The 22,362-nt window shown below is 37.1% G+C and overlaps 2 protein-coding genes across 9 annotated transcripts in view; both read right to left on the bottom strand.

The window, feature by feature from the left end:
* Window positions 1-22,362, bottom strand: part of PLGRKT (plasminogen receptor with a C-terminal lysine) — an 83,180-nt gene that overhangs the window by 3,528 nt on the left and 57,290 nt on the right. Inside the window, exons 4-6 of the mRNA XM_012454549.2 lie at window positions 14,312-14,442; window positions 13,642-13,751; window positions 9,386-10,960 (exon numbers count right to left, since the gene is read on the bottom strand). Coding sequence (XP_012309972.1) covers window positions 10,839-10,960; window positions 13,642-13,751; window positions 14,312-14,442 — 363 coding nt within the window. The 3' untranslated portion in view covers window positions 9,386-10,838. The remainder of the gene's footprint in view (window positions 1-9,385; window positions 10,961-13,641; window positions 13,752-14,311; window positions 14,443-22,362) is intronic.
* LOC105718736 (prorelaxin H1) overlaps window positions 1-22,362 on the bottom strand; it is a 93,163-nt gene that overhangs the window by 16,737 nt on the left and 54,064 nt on the right. For 5 of the 8 annotated variants that reach the window (XM_064361466.1, XM_064361471.1, XM_012454545.2 and 2 more), the window contains exon 1: window positions 6,331-9,392. The exons of 1 other annotated variant lie outside the window; for it this stretch is intronic. The gene's annotated coding sequence lies outside the window, so the exon portion shown is untranslated. Of the gene's footprint in view, window positions 1-6,330; window positions 9,474-22,362 lie in introns of those variants that run through there. 2 more of the 8 variants (XM_064361468.1, XM_064361470.1) reach the window with 2 other exon arrangements.

Raw genomic sequence — 22,362 nt, 5'->3', positions numbered from 1 at the left:
CTCACAGTAACCAGAAAACAAAAGACAATAGCAGATACACAACTGCTAAAGAGAAAGGAATCAAAACTTAGCACTACAGGAAATCATAAAATCACAAAGGTAAACAACAAACAAAGGATCTATAAAGTAACCAGAAAGCAATTAACAAAATGGCAATAGTAAGTCCTTATCTTTCAATAATTACTTTGAATGTAAATGGATTAAATTCTCCAATCAAAATACATAGAGTGGCTGAATGGATAAAAACCAAGATCCAACTATGTGCAGCTTACACAAGACATGCTTTAGCTTTAAGAACACATATAGCCCAGGAGACTGAGGCAGGAGAATCACTTGAACCCAGGAGATGGAGGTTGCAGTGAGCCGAGATCACACTGTTGCACTCCAGCCTGGATGGCAGAGCAAGATTCCATCTCAAAAAAAAATTTAAAAAGCTGGGATAGATCACTTGAACCCAGAAGGTTGAGCCTGCAGTGAGCTATAATTGCACCACTTCACTCCAGCCTGGGCAACAGAGTGAGACTCTGTCTTAAAAAAAATAAAACATAGTTGGGCTACACTGAGAAAGAAGTGCTCTGAGAGAGAACTGACCCTACCAGATATTACACCATATTTTAAAGCCCATATAATTAAAGCAGTTGGTACTAGTACAAGATAGAAAGCGCATACACATTGTAACCAGTCAAAAGATGGTATTAAATTGAAAGAAAATATTTGCCACAAATATTACAAATACATGTAATAGTTCTAACATACAAAGACCTTTTAAAAATTGAGAGGGGAAAAGACCAAAATTCTAGAGAAAAAATGGGTAAAAGACACAAATAGGCAAGTTGCAAAAGACATAAATTGGTCTGTGAGCGTGTGAAATAATGCTCAGATGTACTTATAATAAGAGAAATGCAATCTAAAACCACACTAAGATAACATTTCTGACTCATTAGAATAGCAAAAATTTTCAACTTAATACACTGTTGATGAAGTGTGGGAGAGACACTGATATGCCAGGGGGCTGGTGGGAATGCAAAACCGTATGACTCTTTGGGAGGAGAATTTCACGATATTTAACAAAACTGTGTGTGTGTGTGTGTGTGTGTGTCTATATACACAGAATTAACAGAGAATTTTTCTACGAAGGGTAGGTGGAGGAGAGATGAGGAGAGATTCATTAATATGTACAAATACACAGTTTGATAGAAGAAATAAGACCTAGTGTTTAATAGGTCAGTAGGGTGACTTTAGTTTACAGATCTTTTTTATATTTCATAATGATTAGAGGAGAATAATTGCAATGCTTCTTGCATAAAGAAAAGACAAATACTTGTGATGGATATCCCAATTATACTGATTTCTTTACAAATTACGAACGTGTTGAATTATCACGTGTCCCCAAAATATGTATGTCTGTTATGTATCAATACAAAATTAAATTTTAAAAAGAACACGCATATCCTGATATTGAAGGCATGGAAGAAGGTATTTTATGCGAATAGTAACCAAAGAGAGTAGGAGTGGTTACACTTATGTTGGATAAAATAGACTTTAAGTTGAAAATTGTAAAAAGAAACAAGGTTATTATATAATGATAAATGGCTCAATTCACCAAGAGAACATAAAAATTGTAAATATATATGCACCGTATACTGACGCATCTATATAATAAAGTGAGTATTAATGGACGTGAAGGAGGAAATAGACAGCAATACAACGATAGAGGACTTCAATACGCCACTCTCAACAACAGACAGATCAAACAATCAGAAAATTAATAAGGAAATACTGGAACTGAATTGCACTGTAGACAAAACAGGCCTAACAGATATATACAGAACATTTTATCCAACAGCAGGATACACATTTTTCTCTAGTGCACATTCTCCAGGATAGACCATTTGGTATGGCATAAAGCAAGTCATAACAAATTTAAGATCAAAATCATATCAAATATTGTTTCTGACCAAGATAGTATGAAACTTATGTCAATAACAGGAAAAAGATGAGGAAATTAAACAACATGCTCTTGAACAACAAATGTGTCAAAACAGAAACCAAAAAAGGAAATTACAAAATATTTTGAGACAAATAACACTGGAAACACAATATACCAAGACCTATGGAATGCAGCAAAAGCAGTTTTCAAAGGGAAGTTTATATAATAACAATAAATGCCTACATTTAAAAAGAAGAAAGATCCCAAATAAGTAACCCAATATTACAACTCAAGCAACTAGAAAAAGAAGAAAAAACTAAACCCAACTTTAGAAGAAGGAAAGAAATAATGAAAAAAAAATTAATCCAAAAAAAAAAAAAAAAAGAAACAGAAAAATCAATAAAACTAAGAGGATTTTTTGGGGGTTTGGTTTTGTTTTTATTTTTTGAGACAGAGTCTCATTCTGTCATCCAGTCTGGAGTGCAGTGGCACTATCTTGGCTCACCGCAACCTCCACCTCGCAGGTTCAAGTGATTCCTGTGCCTCAGCCTCCCAAGTAGTTGGAATTACAGGCACAAGACACCATGCCTGGCTAATTTTTGTATTTGTAGTAGAGGTAAGGTTTCACCATGTTGGCCAGGCTGGTGTCAAACTCCTGACCTCAGGTGATCCACGTGCCTCAGCCTCCCAAAGCGCAGGGATTATAGGTGTGAGCCACTATGCCCAGCCTAAGAGTGTTTTAAGTAAGCAAAACTGACAAACCCTTAACTAGACTAAGAAAACAAAAGAGAGGGCTCAAATATATAAAATCAAAAATAAAATTGAAGACAGTAGAACAGATACCTCAGAGATAAAAAAGGATCATAATAGACTAATTATGAATAATTACATGCCAAATAAATGGATAATCTGGAGGAAATATATAAATTCCTAGAAAAATACAACCTACCAAGATTGAATCAGGAAGCAGTAGAAAGCCTGAACAGATAATTAACAAAGAAATTGAAATAGTGATTTAAAATCTCGCAACAAATAAAAGCTCAGGACCAGATGGCCATACAGCTGAATTCTACCAAACTTTCAAAGAAGAATTAATGCCGATATTTCTCAAAGCTCTCCAAAAAATTAGAGCTGGAGGGAATACACATCACCTTTACAGTATCATAATATTCTGAATTTGACTATGCACTTACTTTTACCAGTGAGTATTATACTTTCATGTTTTTATGTTACTTTTACCTTGAAAAACTTTCTTTAACATTTCTTATAAGATAGGTTTTGGCTGGGTCTGGTGCTTCACACCTGTAACCCCAGTGACTTGGGAGGCTGAGGCATGAGAATAGCTTGAACCCAGTAGGTGGAGGCCTCAGTGAGCCAAGATGGCGCCATTACACTCTAGCCTGGGCAACAAAAGGAAACTCTGTTTCAAAAAAAAAAAAAAAAGGACAGGTCTGGTAGTGATGAACTTCCTCAGCTTTTGTTTGGCTGGGAAAGTCTTTAGTTTTTCTTCATTTCAGAAGGACTCCTTTGCCAGGTACAGTGTTCTTGGTAGGCAAATTTTTCATTAGCACTTTGGAAATATCATCCCACTCTCTCCTGGCCTGTAAGAACTCTGCTGAGAAATTCTCTGCTAGCCTTTGAGACTCTCTTATAAGTGTTTTATTCTTTTATTTTACTGTTTTCAGAATTATCTCTTTGTCCTTGATGTTTGACAGTTTGGTTATAATATGTCTTGATGTAGTCTTATTTGGATTGTATCTGATTAGAGACCTTTCATCTTGTTCCTGGGAATTTACATCTTTACTTAGTTGGATAGTTTTCAGCTATTATTTTAAAAATAATCTTTCTGTTTCTTCTTTTTCTTAAATTCCTATGATTTGAATATTTACTTTTTGATGCTGTCCCATAAATCCTGTATGCTTTCTCTATTCCTTTCCATTCTTTTTAACTCTTCTGACTGTATATTTTTAAATACCCTGTCTTCAAGTTCACAGATTGTTTCTTCTGATTAATCAATTCCCTGTTGATGCTTTCTATTGAGTTTTTCATTTTTCATTGTATTTTTCTGGTCCAGATTTCTATTTGTGTTTTTTTTAAATAATTTCAATTGCTTTATTAAATTTCTCATTTTGTTCATTTTTCTGATTTCATTGAATTGTTTGTATTTTATTGAGGTTCACTGAACTTGCTTGAAATAAATATTTTGAATTCTTTGTCAGAAAGTTCATATAGTCCCATTTCTCTAGGGTCAGAAACTGAAAAACTACTGGGCTCTCTTGGTGGTATGTCTTTTTTTTTTTTTTAATGTTTCTTAGTGCATTGCATTGATGTCTACACATTTGTTGAAGCAGTTACCTCTTTCAGACATTTGGGCTAGTTTCAATGTGGAAATGCCTTCCTCAATAGGGAGAAGTAAAGGCTTTGAATGGATGGAGTGCAGCTCCTTGGTAGTAACCATGTAGTTCTGTCAGCTGAGGTAAGTGTTGTTGAAGACTACAGAATCCTCAGCAGCTAATGCTGTGAATGTCCACAGTAGCAGTGAGGGTTGTTAGGGTTTTCATGACAATGGCTGCTATGGTCCTCCCAATGTTTTTTCTCCTGCCAAGAAAGTTGTGACTTGGGGCAGGTCCCACTTGGAACTGGGACCAGCTTTGAGGCTCTTTTGCAGTAATGGTGGCTCTGGTATCTGATGAGTGGCACCCATGGAGCAGCCACAGTGGTTAGTCCTAAAGCATAGGCACACATGCAGGCACTATCGCTCTGGGGTCTAGGGCAGTAGTGGCACTGGTGCCCAGGGGGCAGGTACCCCCTCTGCTGCACTGGTAATTGTATGTGTTGCACATGTGCTTGTGAAACAGCTGGGGAGCTGAGAATGCCAGCACAGGTGTACACAGAGTAATAGTACTTGGGAGTTGGGGTAAGATCTAGCTCTCTATGGCAGTTGAGCTTGGAGCACAGGCATGCTTGGAGAGACTTTGGCACTCTAAAGCTCAGAATGTGAACTAGCTTGCCGTAGCAATGGGTCCAGTGTCTAAGATGTGGGCAGGGTAGTTAAGCCACAGAACACAGCTCTGGAGTGTGGGCACTTGAAAGGCAGCTGCAGCTTGGGAGTTGGGGCATACAGGGTTAAAATAGGTGGCAGACAGGGAGTGCAGCTATGTCTTCCTCTCTGAAAGTGGTAAGAATGGCTGTTGGGTACCTTAGTAACAAAAGATGCTGGTGTCCTCTGCAGAGAATGCTGCTGGGGACCACAGTGGTTAATTTGGCTAATACCAAAAGCATCTGTCTTCCTTCTTTGTTCCTGGCTTCCGGAATCTCAGGTAGACAAATCTCACCAGTGATCCTTTCTATGTGGATAGTCTCCATTTTATTTTGCTCTGCTGTGTTGCTGCAGATTCTTTAATGGCCCTTGAGCTGTCTTAGGGCTATAGTGGGTTGTGTAAATAGCTCTCTATATTCGTGTGTGTGTGTGTGTGTGTGCGTGCACATGTGCGCATATGCGTGTTGAGGGGAGGACTGAAGGCTTATATCTCCTACTCCACCATCTCGATGACATCAATCTCTCAACTTCTGCCATGTTTTTAAACCTATTGAATGTATTCTTATGCATATTGCATTATTTCACTCAACATTAAAGTATTATCTTTTAAAAATGCATGTAGTTTCAAAAGTCTAGCAAGATCAAGTTTGCTGATCTGAATGATTTAGAAAGTACTTCTGCTTTTAAAAACTTATTAGGAAAAACTGTTTATTATGAAAATTTCAAATACATACAAAGTAAACAAAATAGTATAAAGAAACTTCATGTTCTACATTATCCAACTGCAATGACTTTATTCCAACCCCAGGTGTCTTTTTATTATCACTAGTTTGAAATAGGTAGCATTAGTTGGTCTGCTTCCAAAATTCTTATTTCTTTGAAGATTAAAAGAAAAACATTTCAGAGACCAAGTTTTCTCTGAAGCATTTTAAGGAGATGTGAAACTGTGAAGTGCCTCAGAACCCATCTTGGGTTCCTAGCTCGTCTTTCTTCAAAATCACCTTAGTGGATAAGTTGGTGTTCCCTTCAAGTTAAGTCAAATGTTTATCAGCAGTAAATTAATGGTGTGGGAATGGAGGGAAGAGAAGGAAAAACAGTCACTAGTATTTTTCAAAGGCTGATCATATTATTCTAACATTATCCTGATAGACTTTCCCAGGTCTCCCTTATCACACTTCAATTTCTACCACTATCTCTAACCCATTGACTTTCACATACATTCAATGGCCATTTACTTCCTTACCATTTTTTGAAACCTTCATTAAGCTATAGTCCTAGATTTCTGGTCATTCCTACACCATGGACCCTGTTCTCCTAACACCAAATGGCATGCCTAAATCAACACAAGGTCAGGATTTACCTCCACCTCAAGCGCAGAGAAGAATACACCCATGGAGTGCTGCTGACCACAGATGAAGTCCTTCAAGAAAAAATAAATAAATAAACTTAACTGAGGCTAACCCTCCATCATTCAATCCTTGACACTTGTGGACTGAGAAATTTTGAGCCAAAAATGTTATCCAAACCTCAGACTTAGTGATGCCACTGAGTTCTTATCAGTGGGATACAGTTTCCACTGCTTTTATTCAGTGGTCATGATGAATATGTGCTGCCCCAGCCACACTTCTGTCATTTGAGTAACCACAGGAACAAGTTAGCACAGCAAAATAAAGTGTCCTGTGGGGGAATCTCATTGGTGGCTTTGGTCTTTGGATTGTGTTCGTGGGTTCAGCTCCCACAACAAAGCCAGTAGCTGAACCCTGACAGGCATTCTTGGGCTGTCTACTGTTAGAGGCAGTTGAGTCAGCTCCATCCCATTTTTCCTTGCCCATTTTCTTATTTTCTAGACTTTTCTCACTTCCCCTCCTTCCATTCAGCCTGCGTCTCTTAGTACATCTGTAGCCCAGATACTACTCCAGACATCATAAGTACCGGGACTGACCCGAAGTTACTAGAACAATTAGTGGAGATGCTAAACAGCCAGTATTTTGAAGAAAATACTAGAAACTGCTTTCTGAAAGCAGAAAGCAGACAGCTGATGGTAGGCAAGGTACTTCCTGAAATCTCCTGTGGGCATCTACAAGACCAAATCTAAAAGAGCATTTCCAATCCTCTCACAAAACAGATACCCTCCAAGGTCAAGAGACACTACAATCCCTGAACCATGGGCTTTATTTAATTACATTTTCTCAGTAACAGTTTATTCCTTTCCCAGAATGGTAGGGCAGAAAAAGTACCGAGGTTCTGGCTTGTGTTTCTACAGTATCATATTTGAATATTCATATATTAAAACTGTGGCAGTCTACAAAATATATTACCAATTTCAGATGGCTCATATTTAGATTATATTGGTCATAGATTATTTTTGCAATCTGAGTCTGTTCCTTCTCAATTTTCTTCTAATCAATCCCCTTCTAACCCCACCCTAGGACACTTTATATGGCTCTGAGACTGAACATGTGTGATAATTTTTAAATTAAATTTTATTTTAACTTTGACACTATTTTTTTCTTGGTCAGGCAACATGTTGCATTGAAAAGAATCATACCAAATACCAAGGTTTTAATGTAACTACCATTACTAGATGTAAAAATTTAGGTCAATCACAAAAGGCCTCAATTTTTTCAAGTGTAAGGTAAGGGCTTAGACTATTTCTAAGGGTCTTCCTTTCCTCTTGAACATCCTTGATTATAATTTTTACTATTTGTCATTAAAACTACCTTGCATTATAGGATCTTTCTCACAAAGTCTTTACAAAGTGCAATAAGCAACACACCATAAGGGAAACTTCAACCTCTAAACACAAATTCTGATTGGTGGAACACCATATAAACTTGAATCATTTGTAATTTTAGACTTTGATCTTTTTGTTTTAACTGGGAAAACAATTCTCTCATGTAAATGTGAATATGAAACATTCAAAACACTTAGGTAATGCAGTGTCATAAACTGTATTTTTACTATTTTACAGTGATTGTCAAGAACAGTCTTTCTGTGGCAGAGAATCTCTGGATCCATATTTATATCTCTTAACTCTAACAGACTCCACATATACTAGCAGTCTCTGTGTTGCTTTGGCTAGGCCAAGAATGTCTTGGGAAGACCACAAACACATGGCGTGTTAAGTTTTCCTCCAACTTTGTTCCTAATAATTGATAAAGAGATTGAGTGAGGTTACCATGATTTTTATCTCTAAATCTTTGTTCATAATGAAACTTGTTTCTTATCCTTCTCCTAATATACTTTCTCATATTTATTTCCCCATTCTTCTTGCAATATCATAAAAGCTTGTGATGATTATAAGCTAGCTTCTTATAGAAGACCATATAAGTTTCAGTATTTGGAAATGTCAGATGTCTAGTTGGTAATTAGGGCTTAATCATAAGTATAAATGAGTATTTAATTAACATAGTGATGAAGAAATAGCTCAGGAGCATCACAGCAGAAATATTTTTCCTTTCAACAAAAGGGCACTGTAATAATCAGAGAGGAAAATCTTTGGATAATCAGCAATTATAAACTGAAAAATGTTACAATATAATTGCACTGCATGGTCATTATTTAATAGTTCCAATTTAATTTTTGCCTCACTATACAGTTGGGAGCAAACAAAAGTATGAGTGTAAGTGTGTGTATATGTTTCTCAGCAGGGCCTCTACTGAGGTGGAATTATTAATAAACTGTCAGTGCCAGAGGAAGAAGCCAATACAAATGAACATCCTGGTGTTCTTAAGGGGGCCCAGGGACTGGCTATGTTGCACAGTAATGAAAATCCCATATTAAGGTCTTGATCCAATCAGCCCTTGCAGAGGCCTCAAACCCATTCCTGGTGAGTCCTGGCTAGACTATGTCAGGAACATTTGAATATCATGATTGAATTATGAGGAAAGAAATACAATTCCAGATTCTGGTGTGACCTACAATCAGCACTGGGTCTTAGGCATTCATGAGTCCATGAGTATTCCTCCCAATACTGCTTCTTTCCCATCTTCTCTAGGGGCCTTAGATAATCCATATGGATTAAAAATGCAGGGAAAACAGCTTCTCCTGCTCTGTGACCACAAACTGGTTTCTGGGTATTGCTACTGTTTCTTTTCATAACCTTGAGTCCATTCCCAAGGCTGTAGCCTTAATTCAGGCCCCTGGTTAGCACTCAGCTGGATCATTGCAGCTCCTCATCTTGATCTTTCCCTTCTAATCTACTAATCTGGGTAAAATCCCATTTTGCATTCTTTCACTGCTATCACTCTCAGGCAAGAGTCCACACTCCATGCTGTTAAATCCAAGGCCCTTCAGGAATTGAATTATGCCACCACCAGGATCATTATTAAAAACTCCCGACATGAGGAACCCCTTGCTGCAGCCAAATTGAATGATCTGCAGCAACTCTTTGGATTTAGCTTGCATGGTCCTACCTTCGTTCAAGTTGCTTCTCCTGCCTGGGGCACCCTTCCTCTTCAACACTTGCCTTCATGGAGAACTTCTATGCATCCTTCAAGACTTGGCTCAAGGTTCTCTACAACTAAAATTGTAAAAAACCACATGTTGATATGTTGTCAGCTCCCTGAAGGTAGGGACCACATCATATTCATGCTTGTTCCTACCTTAAGATTTACTCTCCTATTATTCTTCCTGAGCTTTATTCTATTATTTGGCCATGCCATGTCTTAGTTCAAATGTCACCTCTGCAGAGAGCCAGTGTCTGCAGTCCCGATCTAAAGTAGCACCACCTCATTATTCCAATCATTCTCTTATCACTGTTTCATTTCCACTGAAGCATTTGTCATGAATAGAAATGATCTTGTTTATCTCCATGTTAATTTGTTGCTCCCCCCAATTCTCCCACCCTTCACTAGAACATATTCCTCTGCCCAGGATACAAGACATTGTCTACTTATTCACTTACGTAGCTCTAGTGTCTACAGTGTCTACAGTGCCTGGCACATAGTAGTATCGATAAATCTCTTTGGAATGAACATATTATATGTAGGGTTTGCATCTGGAGGAATACTTATACATAGGAGTATTTTATGGGGAGTTTTCTCAGTCAGTCTAAGTAAAAAGGCAGTCATCCAAATCCACCTCTCTCATTTCCACCTCTCTAGTAACTATGCCCTGAGTCTTTATTTGAATGTTGTTACCTTTTCCCTTTTACAGCTTTTCTTTTCATGTTAAGCATGAGTTAAGACCTAACCTTGCCAAGGCCTTTTAGAGCACAACTGCTGAAGCCATACTTGTTCAAATCCAAGCTCTGGCCAAGTATGGCTTCGGCCCAGTCAAATTGGATGACCTGCAGCAACTTCTTGGATTTGGCTTGCATGCTCCTGTCTCTGTTCAAGCTGTTTATCTGTGCCTCAGTTTCTACATTTATAAAATGATTCCTGCCCCATGAAATTATTGGGATGATTATAAGAATATGTACAAAACACTCAGAATAGTGACAGTCATAGTAAATGCAGTATATATGTTAGTCAATACTGTTTTCTGTTATATGGGGGCAGGATACAATTGAAAAACACAAAATATCAAAGCATCTGTGGAAATGGAATGTGGTATGGAAAGTATGTGTGACCAGGGAAGTGAGAGCAGCTGGGCATTTGCTTCCAGGAATTCAAAACAATTTATTAATTTTACACTTAGATATTTGTAATGCACACAGAGAGAGAGGAAATCTGAAAGTTAGAGCACCTCCATGATTTTGTGATGAATGTTATAAATTTTATTTTAAAATAGCTCAAAACTCATCTTGCATTTTAATATTTTAAAATAAAATCTATAATATCAAAATCTTGAGCATTTAAAAAACCATAAAAACCATGATTCAAGTTAATAATTCTGTGCTTTGAGATTTGATTGGTAAACATGATTTCACTTGTCTATGAAGAATTTACTCTGTTCCTTTCTGGCTTTTTCAATGCTTTCAAAAGTGATCATTCCTCTTGGCAGCTGCAATTTACTCTTTTCTGTTTCCAGTATGTCCTCAGCTTCACCTTAAATAAAGTACAGAAATACACAAGGTAACAAAGGGATCATTCAGCAATTTGTGACAAAGGCTGATTGCTATAGCCCCTAAAAGGCTCTAACACTGTATAAGCCATGTCCCCAATCTCACACTTAAAACATTTTCCTCAGGAGAAGTAATACACTTCCCAGAGGAAACATAGTGATAAATTCTGAAAACCCATAAATAAATCAGGAGATGTAGAAGAGAAAGAACATCAAGATAAGTAATTTTTTCCCTTGAACCAAAGTCAGGATTAGTATTAATTCTGTTTGGAGGGATTTGCGGTAGAGAACCCACATGTAGTCTTTCCTATTGCCCTTTAATATAAGAGACAAGAGAAAAAGTAAAGTTTACTACAAATTCTAATTTTTGAGAAAAGCTCATCTTCAACCTGATATTACTTATAAATACTCAAAATAATACTAAATGTTATTTAGTCTGTATACATACAAATATACACATACACACATCTTTATAAACAATTCCTCTTTCAAAGAGCTACAAAATGCATTAATTTCTTGGGCCCAATGACATTTGCTAGCTTTCATTGTCGAAGACTAGTTAGCACATTTTTAAAAATTGCGTTACAATACATGTTTACATTTCATAAGTTTCCCCTGGGAATAAAAGAGAAGACTTTCTCTGAGTACTCCTCTTTTAACACCCTATTTTATTTTTTTGAGACAGCGTCTAGCTCTGTCGCCCAGGCTAGAGTGCAGTGGCACAATCTCAGCTCACTGCAGCCTTTGCCTCCTGGGTTCAAGTGATTTTTGTGCCTCAGCCTCCTGAGTAGCTGGGACTACAGGTTGTGTGCACTGGCTAATTTTTTGTAGAGACAGGTTTTCACCATGTTGAACAGGCTGATCTTGAACTCAAGTGATCTGCCCGCCCTCACCTCCCAAAGTGCTGGCATCAGGTGTGAGCCACTGCACTGGCCTTCTTCTAACACAGTATTAATTGTACTCCAAACCCAACAGAACAGGCCATAGTTTTCAAATTATAAGAGCATTTCAATCATCTGTAAATACCTTCTTTTTATTTACCTCTATCTCAAATAGCAAGTAAAAATTATTATAAAATTATATGTAATTAGGTTGGCCATTGATGACAGACTAGATGTTTTCCATGTGAGACAGCCTTCCTTCTAGTTGGTAAATTCTCATCATGTGTTTATAGAATGGCTGATGATAAACTCAGTCCAACAGGGATTGTATATTTTAGGGTCATCACTATTAACATGCAAAAAAAGTATAATCTAAGTTTTCTAATGTGATAAGTTTTCTGATGAATTCTAATTTTTTTTAAACAGGAAATTCTCACAAAAATTTTCTATTCAATTTCTGTGCCAGCTGTGTCAGATTCCAGGGCAGTACGAACCAGGATTCTGTGACAGCAGCAGTGTGCTGGTGAATATTTACCAACTAGTTCTCTGAAAATAAAATGTATATAAATTTATTATATATATATGTTTATTATGCATGTTTATTATACATAAAAAATGTATAATAAAATGTGCAAAACTCTTAATTGTAAAATTCTACATAGCAAATTGATTCTTACAGAATGCTTTCATTAATTTTTATGGAACATCTGAATCCATAGCCAGCCTATGTTGCAGTTGATGATAGAGTATAATAGATGATGATTGGTGTTTTCATTTACACTAATGAGTAGGACACAAGTGAAACAATGAATTGTTTCACTGAAGACAAATGTCAGAACTTCACTTATTTGAGAATGATGTGAACAACTTCTTAGCTGAACTGGATAATGATTTTTAAATATTAGAAGACTATTTCACCAACTTTTATGCTATTGACAATATAATAGTTACAAACAAGGCACACTTTTAAGCTTAATCTCCATTATTACCATTTTCTTCATCAATTTTTAAAATCTAGACCATAGGTTGGCAAATGTTCTTAAAGGGCCAGACAGTAAATATTACAGGCTTGTGAGCTCCTATGCTTCTGTTTCATGACTCAGCTCTGTCATGGTAATGGGAAGGTAGCCACAGACAACACACAAATGAATGAGCATGGATATCTTCCAATGAAACTTTATCTTTGAAAACAGGTGGCCAGTCTGCAGGCCATCAATTGCCAACCCCTGATCTAGACAATCAACAAAATAAGAAGTCAAGCCTTGATTTGGCAACTGCAGATTTCCATTGTGTAAATACTCCCACCAAGACCAACTTCAGGCTACCAATGGGATGTCATTGAAATTGGACTGTAGCTCTATTTTGTCTGTATATTATGCGTGCATTTCTATCACATAGATACAATAGATATAAATAACCAAAGAATGTGGATAATAGTAAATATTTAGAAACAGATGAGTTCTATTTATTACCTTTGTTCTAAACACAATTTAATATTAACTTGATATAATTTAATTACAAGTTTATATAAGTTTTAATAAATTAAATGACTATGTTTAACAGTCAGCTTACACAATCTCTGAAAATGTAGTGATCGGTTCTTGTGAGCTGATATGAGCTGGTTCCAGCACACCATTGTGTGAAAGACAGCAGAAATGTTGGTCATTGGAAGTTCAAAGAGAGAGTCTTGTCAGAATCTTTACAAGTCAAGGGTTCCTAAAGCAGGGATCCTTGAAAGGGAAAATAAATCAGCAAATAGAAACTCTAGCTTATTAAATACTTACCTTTCATTCTTTCTAGAAGGGTTCCATAGCCCAAGTCATACTGGTAGGTGAGGATAAAGCTTAATGGAACAATAGGGACCAGAAAAGCTGGCTTCTTTTTTTTAATTGCTCTGTTTCAAGAATTAAAAAAAAAATTGTATAAAAAAATAACCTGTAAATACATACCTGTATACTTATAGAAAAAAATTACGTGCTTTTTGGAAGAATGTCTTTTCCTTCAAAGTTACTTAATTCATTTGATAATTCTATGGAAATAGGATTTCCTTACCCAATAACCCTAACCAGATGCTGCAGTTCTCAAGAGCAAAGTCTGTGACTTGCTCATCTTTACTTGACTTTGAAGCTCAGGTTCCTTGTTTTTAAAATGGGTAGGGATTGGTATATACCACTAAGGGATTGTAGAGATAAACATGTATAAGCCTTCTATCTTGGTGTCGAGTGGGTGCTGTCTCTAATTTATAACGTAGAGAAAAAGACAGAAGCAACCCTAAGAAACTAAATTAAATGTTACTGTCTTGCTTTCACAGAGTTACCCCCAAGGACTAAGGTATAACAGGTTACTTTGCTTATATATACTATTTAGACAGTCTTATCCTGGCCATAATAAAATGGTAATGGAAAAGACAAAAAGAAGTAAATGATTGAAGAAATTGTTCAATAGCAAACATACCCAGCTGTTAAAGAGATGGCTGCAAAGCCAAAAAAAGTTCCAAAATATTTGAGGAATTCCCGAGACCATGCTATCTGCATGGCCATTTGTCTTTCCCTCATTTCACTCTGCATGATGAGTTGCCTTTCCAGCTGAGGACAAAACAAAAGATAGAGTTACTCATCTGTGGAATCTGAACAATTAGTTAATAATCTGTTTTTCCAGTGGATTTATTCTTTAATCACTTTAATTCATATTTGTTTGTTTTAATCTAACAGACTTTGACTAAAGTCCCTTTGGACAGCTCTCACCAACTGTCACCTTGGCAGTGAAATCTTCCTGGAATAAATACAGATTAAATATCAATATTCCATTTTTACACCCTGATGTCTTGACTGCCTGTGAGCTGGAGCTTTAGCCACGAATCAAATAAATACCCAGCTTTTCCTATTGCACGTGTGGAAAGATCTATGGTTCTTTAAATGTAGATATATCTTATTGGCCTTTATTTCTGCTTGCATGGAAATCTGCCTTCCAAATCCATCTAACTCCAAACTGAAATTTATTTGGAGTATTTATTTGGTCCATATCACATCACAACAGGATAGTAGAGCGGTGTTGTTCTGAGACATCTATAGAGATTTTTCTTTGCCACATTTTTCTCGCCTCAAGTTCTTCACCACTTTATTCAGTGCCTTTCACTGCTTTGAATAGAAGGCAGATAGCTAGAAGATAGACGGAGACTGAATTTCTAAACGGATTTTTAGAAAATACTCAAAAGAAGCAACAGTTTGGAAACCCAAGCCCATTATTTGAAGAGAGTTATATTCTTGACAGAGAAAAGTGTTGTTGGTGTTGTTGATAATGATGATGTTTTAATTCTAAAATACTGGCACTACATGTCATTAGCCAAGCTAGAGGGCAGTACACACAGAGTTCATGATGCAAGGAAGAGGAGAGGAAGGAATAATAATGTGATTTAGTTTTCTATCCATGCCCTCTTTCTACTGAAGGGAGTAGCTGGGAAGGATGAATGATAGTTTAGATGTTAAGATAAGGCCCGGCTCCTTGGCCATACAGAGGTTAAATCCCCAGAAGATACTAAGGAAGCCTCAGATGGGTTTGGGAATCCCTAAACAGAGAAGACTTGTGCTTCCTGTGGAGAATTCTGGAAGGAAGCAGCTACAGCGGAGCAGAAATGGTTTCAGGGCAGACCCCGCAGACAGCACACATAAAAGAGGCAAAACACAAAGAGGCAAAAGAAGACATTTATGCAGCCAACAAACATATGAAAAAAAGCTCATCATCACTGGTCACTAGAGAAATGCAAATCAAAACCACAGTGAGATACCATCTCACACCAGTTAGAATGGCCATCATGAAAAAGTCAGGAAACGATGCTAGAGAGGATGTGGAGAAATAGGAATGCTTTTACACTGTTGGCGGGAGTGTAAATTAGTTCAGCCATTGTGGAAGACAGTGTGGCGATTCCTCAAAGATCTAGAACCAGAAATATCATTTGACCAATCAATCCCATTACTGAGTATATACCCAAAGGATTATAAATCATTCTATTATAAAGACACATGCACACATATGTTTATTACAGCACTGTTCACAATAGCAAAGACTTGGAACCGACCCAGATGCCCATCAGTGATAGAGTGGATAAAGAAAACATGGCACATATACACCATGGAATACTATGCAGCCACAAAAAATGAAGAGTTCATGTCCTTTCTAGAGACATGAATGAAACTGGAAACCATTCTCCGCAAACTAATACAGAAACAGAAAACCAAACACTGCATGTTCTCACTCATAAGTGGGAGCTGAACTGTAAGAACACGTGGACACAGGGAAGAGAACATCGCACATCGGAGCCTACTGGGCGATGGGGGAACTAGGGGAGGGAGAGCATTAGGAGAAATACCTAATGTAGATGACGGGTTGATGGGTGCAGCAAACCACCATGGCACATGTATACCTATGTAACAAACCTGCACATTCTGCACATGTATCCCAGAACTTAAAGTATAATTTAAAAAAAAAGAAAAATTAAAAATAAAAGCAAAAATAAAAATAAAAAACATAAAAGGAAGCTACCATATTAGAAATAATTGTACAGGAGGAACCACATTCTAACCACATTCATAAAATTGTTACATCAGCTCTTTACTCTATATTTTCATTCTTCAATTTCTTTGTTTAAAAAATATTAAGAACTGCCACAAAATTACTGACCTCAGTAATTTATCAATCTGTTGAGCTTCCAAAGGGGCAATTATGTAAAGGTACACAGACTATTTAATACAATTTTCCCTTAACATAATAATAAAGTTACTAAATTTCATTTGGACACACTAAACATTGTATAGCACAAAGGCAATGGCATTGTTCTATAACTTATTCTTATTGCAGTTTTAATTTCATTTTAATTGGAGCCTTCCCTATTTTTAAGAAATAATTAGGCCAACTCTGAGAAACAAATCAGTTTACTATTTTGGTTTCCAATGACATACTAATTTATGCATAATATATTCACATAGGAAAAGTTTTGTTTTTATTTGCTTAATTGAGCAATGCCAAAAGTTATTCTACAAGTTCTGCCACAAGAGGTCATGTAGACCTGTTTTTTGTTTTTATCTGAAACAAGAATATTTTATATTTATCTATACCTTTGTCGAATTAGTAGAGACATTATGAATACTTTCTAAACCAAAAGAAAATCAATGTTTCAGGTAAAAACAAAACATAAACTAACACTGTTAAAACAAAGCAGCCATAATGAAAGCTGTGTGGCAAGTGGTATTTAACTTAACTTGCTCTACAGATATGTTAAATGCTCAATGTCCAGCCTAGAAAGAATCTCAGTGAGGAAATAAGTAGTAATTTGAAGTTCTTTTTGTCTTAAGAAAAAAAGCCCCCCTTTACCAATAACTTATAAAAAATAACTGAATACCAATCAAATTGTAGTATTAGAAACTTAGAAGCTGTGGTAACAGCATCTTATTATATATCGTCCAATAAAGATTACAACATAGTTACATCCATTCTTACTTGTAGATGTAACATCTTATTATAAACAATAAGGTTGCCCTATGTAAAAATAAGAATTTCAGTTTGGCAAAAACCCTGTGTTTTATGCCAAATGCCATATTAAGAGGTGGACTCCAAAACAAATATTTAGAATTTTTGTAAAAAGATCATAAGATGCCAATAAGTTGAGCAGCTGACAACACCTAGGAAAGAAACAAAAGACCATGCACTTCTGATACGGTTTGGCTGTGTCCCTACCCCAATCTCAACTTGAATTATATCTCCCAGAATTCCCACATGTTATGGGAGGGAACCAGGCAGAGGTAATTGAATCCTGAGGGCCAGTTTTTCCCATGCTATTCTCATGACAGTGAATAACTCTCACAAGATCTGATAGGTATATCAGGGGTTTCCACTTTTGCTCCTTCCTCATTTTCTCTTGCCTCTGCCACGTAAGAAGTGCCTTTCGCCTCCCGCCATGAGTCTGAGGCCTCCCCAGCCATGTGGAACTGTAAGTCCAACTAAACCTCTTTTTCTTCCCACTTTCAGGTATGTCTTTATTAGCAGTGTGAAAACAGACTAATACAACTTCTCAATCATTGTCTAAAATTCTTGAAAGCCACAGCTCCTAACACAGTGTCTGGTAAGTTATTAGCACTGTTAACTGAAGTTGAAGACAATTTCAGATTGTCTATTAAGTAAAAACAATAAGGGTGTTTTCATTTATTCTGTACTTTCTCATTTTAAAGAGTACATATTTCATAGTTTGATAGTTAATATTCCACTGTCATTCCCAACAGTGCACAAAAGACCTCTATTCTACAATACTTAGAATACCTAAGTATTATATTCTACAATACTTAGGATGCCTAAGTATTATACTGTACAATACTTAGGATGCCTAAATATTATATTCTACAATACTTAGGATGCCTAAGAATCTTAGAACAAAGATGTGCTACAAAAAACAGTATCATAGAATTATTAAGAAATTGAAGGATGCTTGATTTTATTACAACAGGTTATGCACTAATAAAAATGATAATGTGGCTCACCATGTGCACAGTATACACAAGTTACATATATTGACCGCCCCCAAACCCTATGAAGTTAGTCTATGAGTTGCAGATAATGGAATCCACCCTAACCAGTAGTTTAAACAGAACAAGATTGATTGCAGGGTATCTGGCAGCTGCAGAATTTCTGGCAGAGCATGGAAGTAAGTTTCCATTCTACGTTTTCAGGAACGATGTAGCCATTCTGGAGAAATGTTCAGCCAGAACTTGGGGTTCTCCTAGGGGAACTCCACAGCTACTGCCTCCGGCCACCGGTGCTCAGGACTAAACACTGTAACTTCACCTCCACCACTTCCAAAACACCTCACCTCTGCTACAGTGCTTACAAGAAGAGCTAATGTCTTCTTGAAGTTTTTCACTGCCCACTTCCACCTCCCAAGACTCCTTCAGGAGTGCCTACTCGGCAGAACCAAGTCAGATGTAAAACCCAGCTGCAAGGGAGTCTGGAAATTTTCTCTTTGGCTTTCTAGCCTCTGTTGTATAGGCAGGTATGCTATTAGGGAGTTGGAATGGAATCCAATTAGTATTACCTGCCACTGAAGGTATTATCTCAGTTTACAGTTGAGGAAATGGGATCAGAATTGATGTGATTTTCCCTATGGTCACAGTTATTAAGTGACAGATCTGAGATTCAAATCCAGGCCTGCCTGCTCCAAAGCCAAACGTTGCAGTCTACTTGCAATAATCACGTTAATATGTAAAATTGGGGTGGAATGGACAGTGTGATTCCCATCTCAAAATCCTCCACCTTTCTATATAATTAGTACAAGAATTTTTAAAAGACACATATAATGAGCTCTAACTTGATCTGGGGTACAGACTGACCTAAATTGCCCTGTTTAAATCTCTTCGAAAGAGCCTGTACACTCACTGTCTCCAATTTCTCACCAGCATTTTATGCCGCTATCCACTGTAGTGTGTAATTTCAGCAATCGCCACTCTCTGAAATTCAGCCTTCCATGACCCCTGTGACCTCCTCTTCCTTGCTATATCTAATTCCTCAGAGAACTAATTGGGAGAAACCATGATAACCAAATAATGACTACATTCTACAAACTCAACTTTCTCAACATTTCTTGAGGGATGGCCTTTTCTACTCTGCCACACGAATGTGGGTCTGGGGCTCTGAATCAAGAGCCCTGAGAGAAACCAGGGCTAGCTTTTGGCTCTATAAGAAAATTAGGCCGAGCACAGTGGTTCATGCCTATAATTCCAGCACTTTGGGAGGCTGAAGCAGGAGGATCACTTGAACCCATACGTTCAAGACCAGCCTGGGCAACACAGTGAGACTCTGTCTCTAGGAAAAACAAAAATTAGCTGGGCATGGTGGCACACACCTATAGTCTTGGCTGCTTGGGAGGCTGAGGTGGGAGGATCACTTGAGCCTGGGATGTCGAGGCTACAGGGACAGAGCCTGCCTGACAGAGGACCTGTCTCAAAAAAAAGAAAAAGAAAAAGAACTGTCTATGCTTACGGTGGAGCTAAAGAAGTTCTTCTAAACGGGCAAGTCTTGCTTCCCTCCCATAACTGGAATCCAAAGGGAAAAGGCACTTCCTAAGAACAGCCAGACACTGGAGGCTTTTCCAGAGAAACCCTCTTCAAATACTATATTTGTTCACTTTCTCCCAGAATGTCCTTCTCAGACACTTTCTCCTTTTGGTCTTCTCAGTTCCTGATAACCTTCTGGGCTCTAAGCACCATTTCTTGCTGATGAGTTCTAAATTCAAATCTCCACCTTAGAATTATTCTTGGTGGTAGGCTTATATTTCTAACTGCCCTTTTTGAGATCTTCATGGGGAAGATCTCAACCTCCCCTATGAGGTTAGTCTATGAGTTGCAGATAATGGAATCCACCCTAACCAGTAGTTTAAACAGAACAAGATTGATTGCAGGGTATCTGGCAGCTACAGAATTTCTGGCAGAGCATGGAAGTAAGTTTCCATTCTACATTTTCAGGAATGATGCAGCCATTCTGGAGAAATGTCCAACCAGAATGTGGGGTTCTCCTAGGGGAACTCCACAGCTACTGCCTCCGGCCACCGGTGCTCAGGGCTAAACACTGAAACTTCACCTCCACCACTTCCAAAACACCAGTCAGCTCTGCTACAGTGCTTACAAGAAGAGTTAATGTATTCTCAAAGCTTTTCACTGCCCACTTCCACCTCCCAAGACTCCTTCAGGAGTGCCTACTCGGCAGAACCAAGTCAGATGTAAAACCCAGCTGTAAGGGAGTCTGGAAATTTTGGGTAACGGAGAGCCAAATCTTACTATAATGTCTCTGAGTAACTCTTGAACCAAGTCTCCTACCTCTAGCCCCTACTCCAGTTCAGACCATCACTACCTATCAATAGAACCACTGAGGTGATTACTAAATTGTGTTTTCTGTTCTTGGTTTTCTCTCCCTCTAATCTACTTTTTATACTACTGACAGATTCCTCTTTCAAAATTGAGCTGGTATTACTTTCCTGCTTAAAAACTTTCAGTGATTCTTTAGCTCCTAGACAAGATATGGCCTTTAAAAATCTCATCCTAACTTACCTCTCTAGCTTCATGTCCTGCCAAACTTTCCCTGGACCCCAGCCTTCAAGCCTTACCGAGGCCACACATGCTTACCTCTCCACACCTTTTTGCTTATGGAAAGAACACATACTTTAGAGTCACATGAACTTGGGTTCAATTTCTAGTTCTATCATGTGATTGTGGGCAAGGTCCCCAAACTTGAGCTTCAGGACTCATGGGGCAGGTTATTTCCAATGCTAAATAATTTTAGGCAAGTCTTTAAGTTAGAAATGTCTTATTTAAGCCTGATTTTAATATAAAAACAAAAGTAGACTATGGAAAGTATTCATTATTTAGTTATCCATTCTGGAAAATACTACTTCCAACATTCATATTCCCATATGATCTCACAAAAAACATAACCTCTCATTATTTTAGAAAATAAGTTAATTCCTGAAACTGAAAAAAGTCATTATTCTTACATGCTATTATGTTCTGATTTATATAAATCTAAGATTTCTACAGAAAAGTCAGCTTGACCCAGTTACAAACAACAAATCTTAGATTTGTTGCTATTTAATCCCTGTAGACACTCACTACCCAGACACAAAAAAGTATAAAGCAAAAAGATCAAAATAAGACAAAAAACTAGCCTGTGCTATTGGAAGTCAGGATAGTGGCTATCCTTAAGTGGGGGTTAGTGACTGCAAGGGATTATGATGGGGCTTAAAGAATATGTTCGGCCTGTGAAAATTAACTGAGCTGTACACTTTAACACTGATAAAAGGCATATATAATTAATGAAGAAGACAGAACAGTTAAGAACTTTTATAACTCAGACAACAAAATATTAAATGATATGAAGCAAAACTGTTGGGAATACCAAACAATTTTTACAAATTATAAATAACAATGGTAGGATTTAACCATCTCTTTCAGAAATATACAGGTCAAATTGGAAAAATATAGGGATATTAAGAATTGAGCAATTAAATCAACAAACTTAATATGTGTATATCTGTATAACCAACAAATATTTTAAAATTCTTTATAAATATTTAGGGAACATTATATTATGCCACAATAAAATATCCCAATAAATTCCTCAAAGTAGAAATCACATAGGCTATATTTTTTAACCACTGTACAGTAAAAGTAGAAATAAATACAACTGGATAATGATTGCCTATCTTTAAAACTCAAGAAAATAAACTGAACAAACTATTAGAATCAACAAGATTATAATCAGAATCAGCAGAATGGCTGAGTACATAACACACAAACATGACAGATATTCTATATGTCAAAACTCATTAATAGTTATTCACAATATTGTAAATATAATATCCAGGAAGAAATACTAGTCAGAATCTGATCAGAAATTACTTTAGTGAACTTGACAAGTTCATTGTAAGATTTCCTTGGAGGGGAAAATATACAAGAAAAGAAAATTTTGAA

This window comes from Aotus nancymaae, unplaced genomic scaffold (assembly GCF_030222135.1).
Source record: "Aotus nancymaae isolate 86718 unplaced genomic scaffold, 86718_ANA_hifiasm-v0.15.2.pri h1tg000041l, whole genome shotgun sequence".
Classification (NCBI taxonomy): domain Eukaryota; kingdom Metazoa; phylum Chordata; class Mammalia; order Primates; family Aotidae; genus Aotus; species Aotus nancymaae.
Note: the sequence above shows the minus strand (reverse complement) of the source record. Positions and strands in the feature narration are given on the sequence as shown.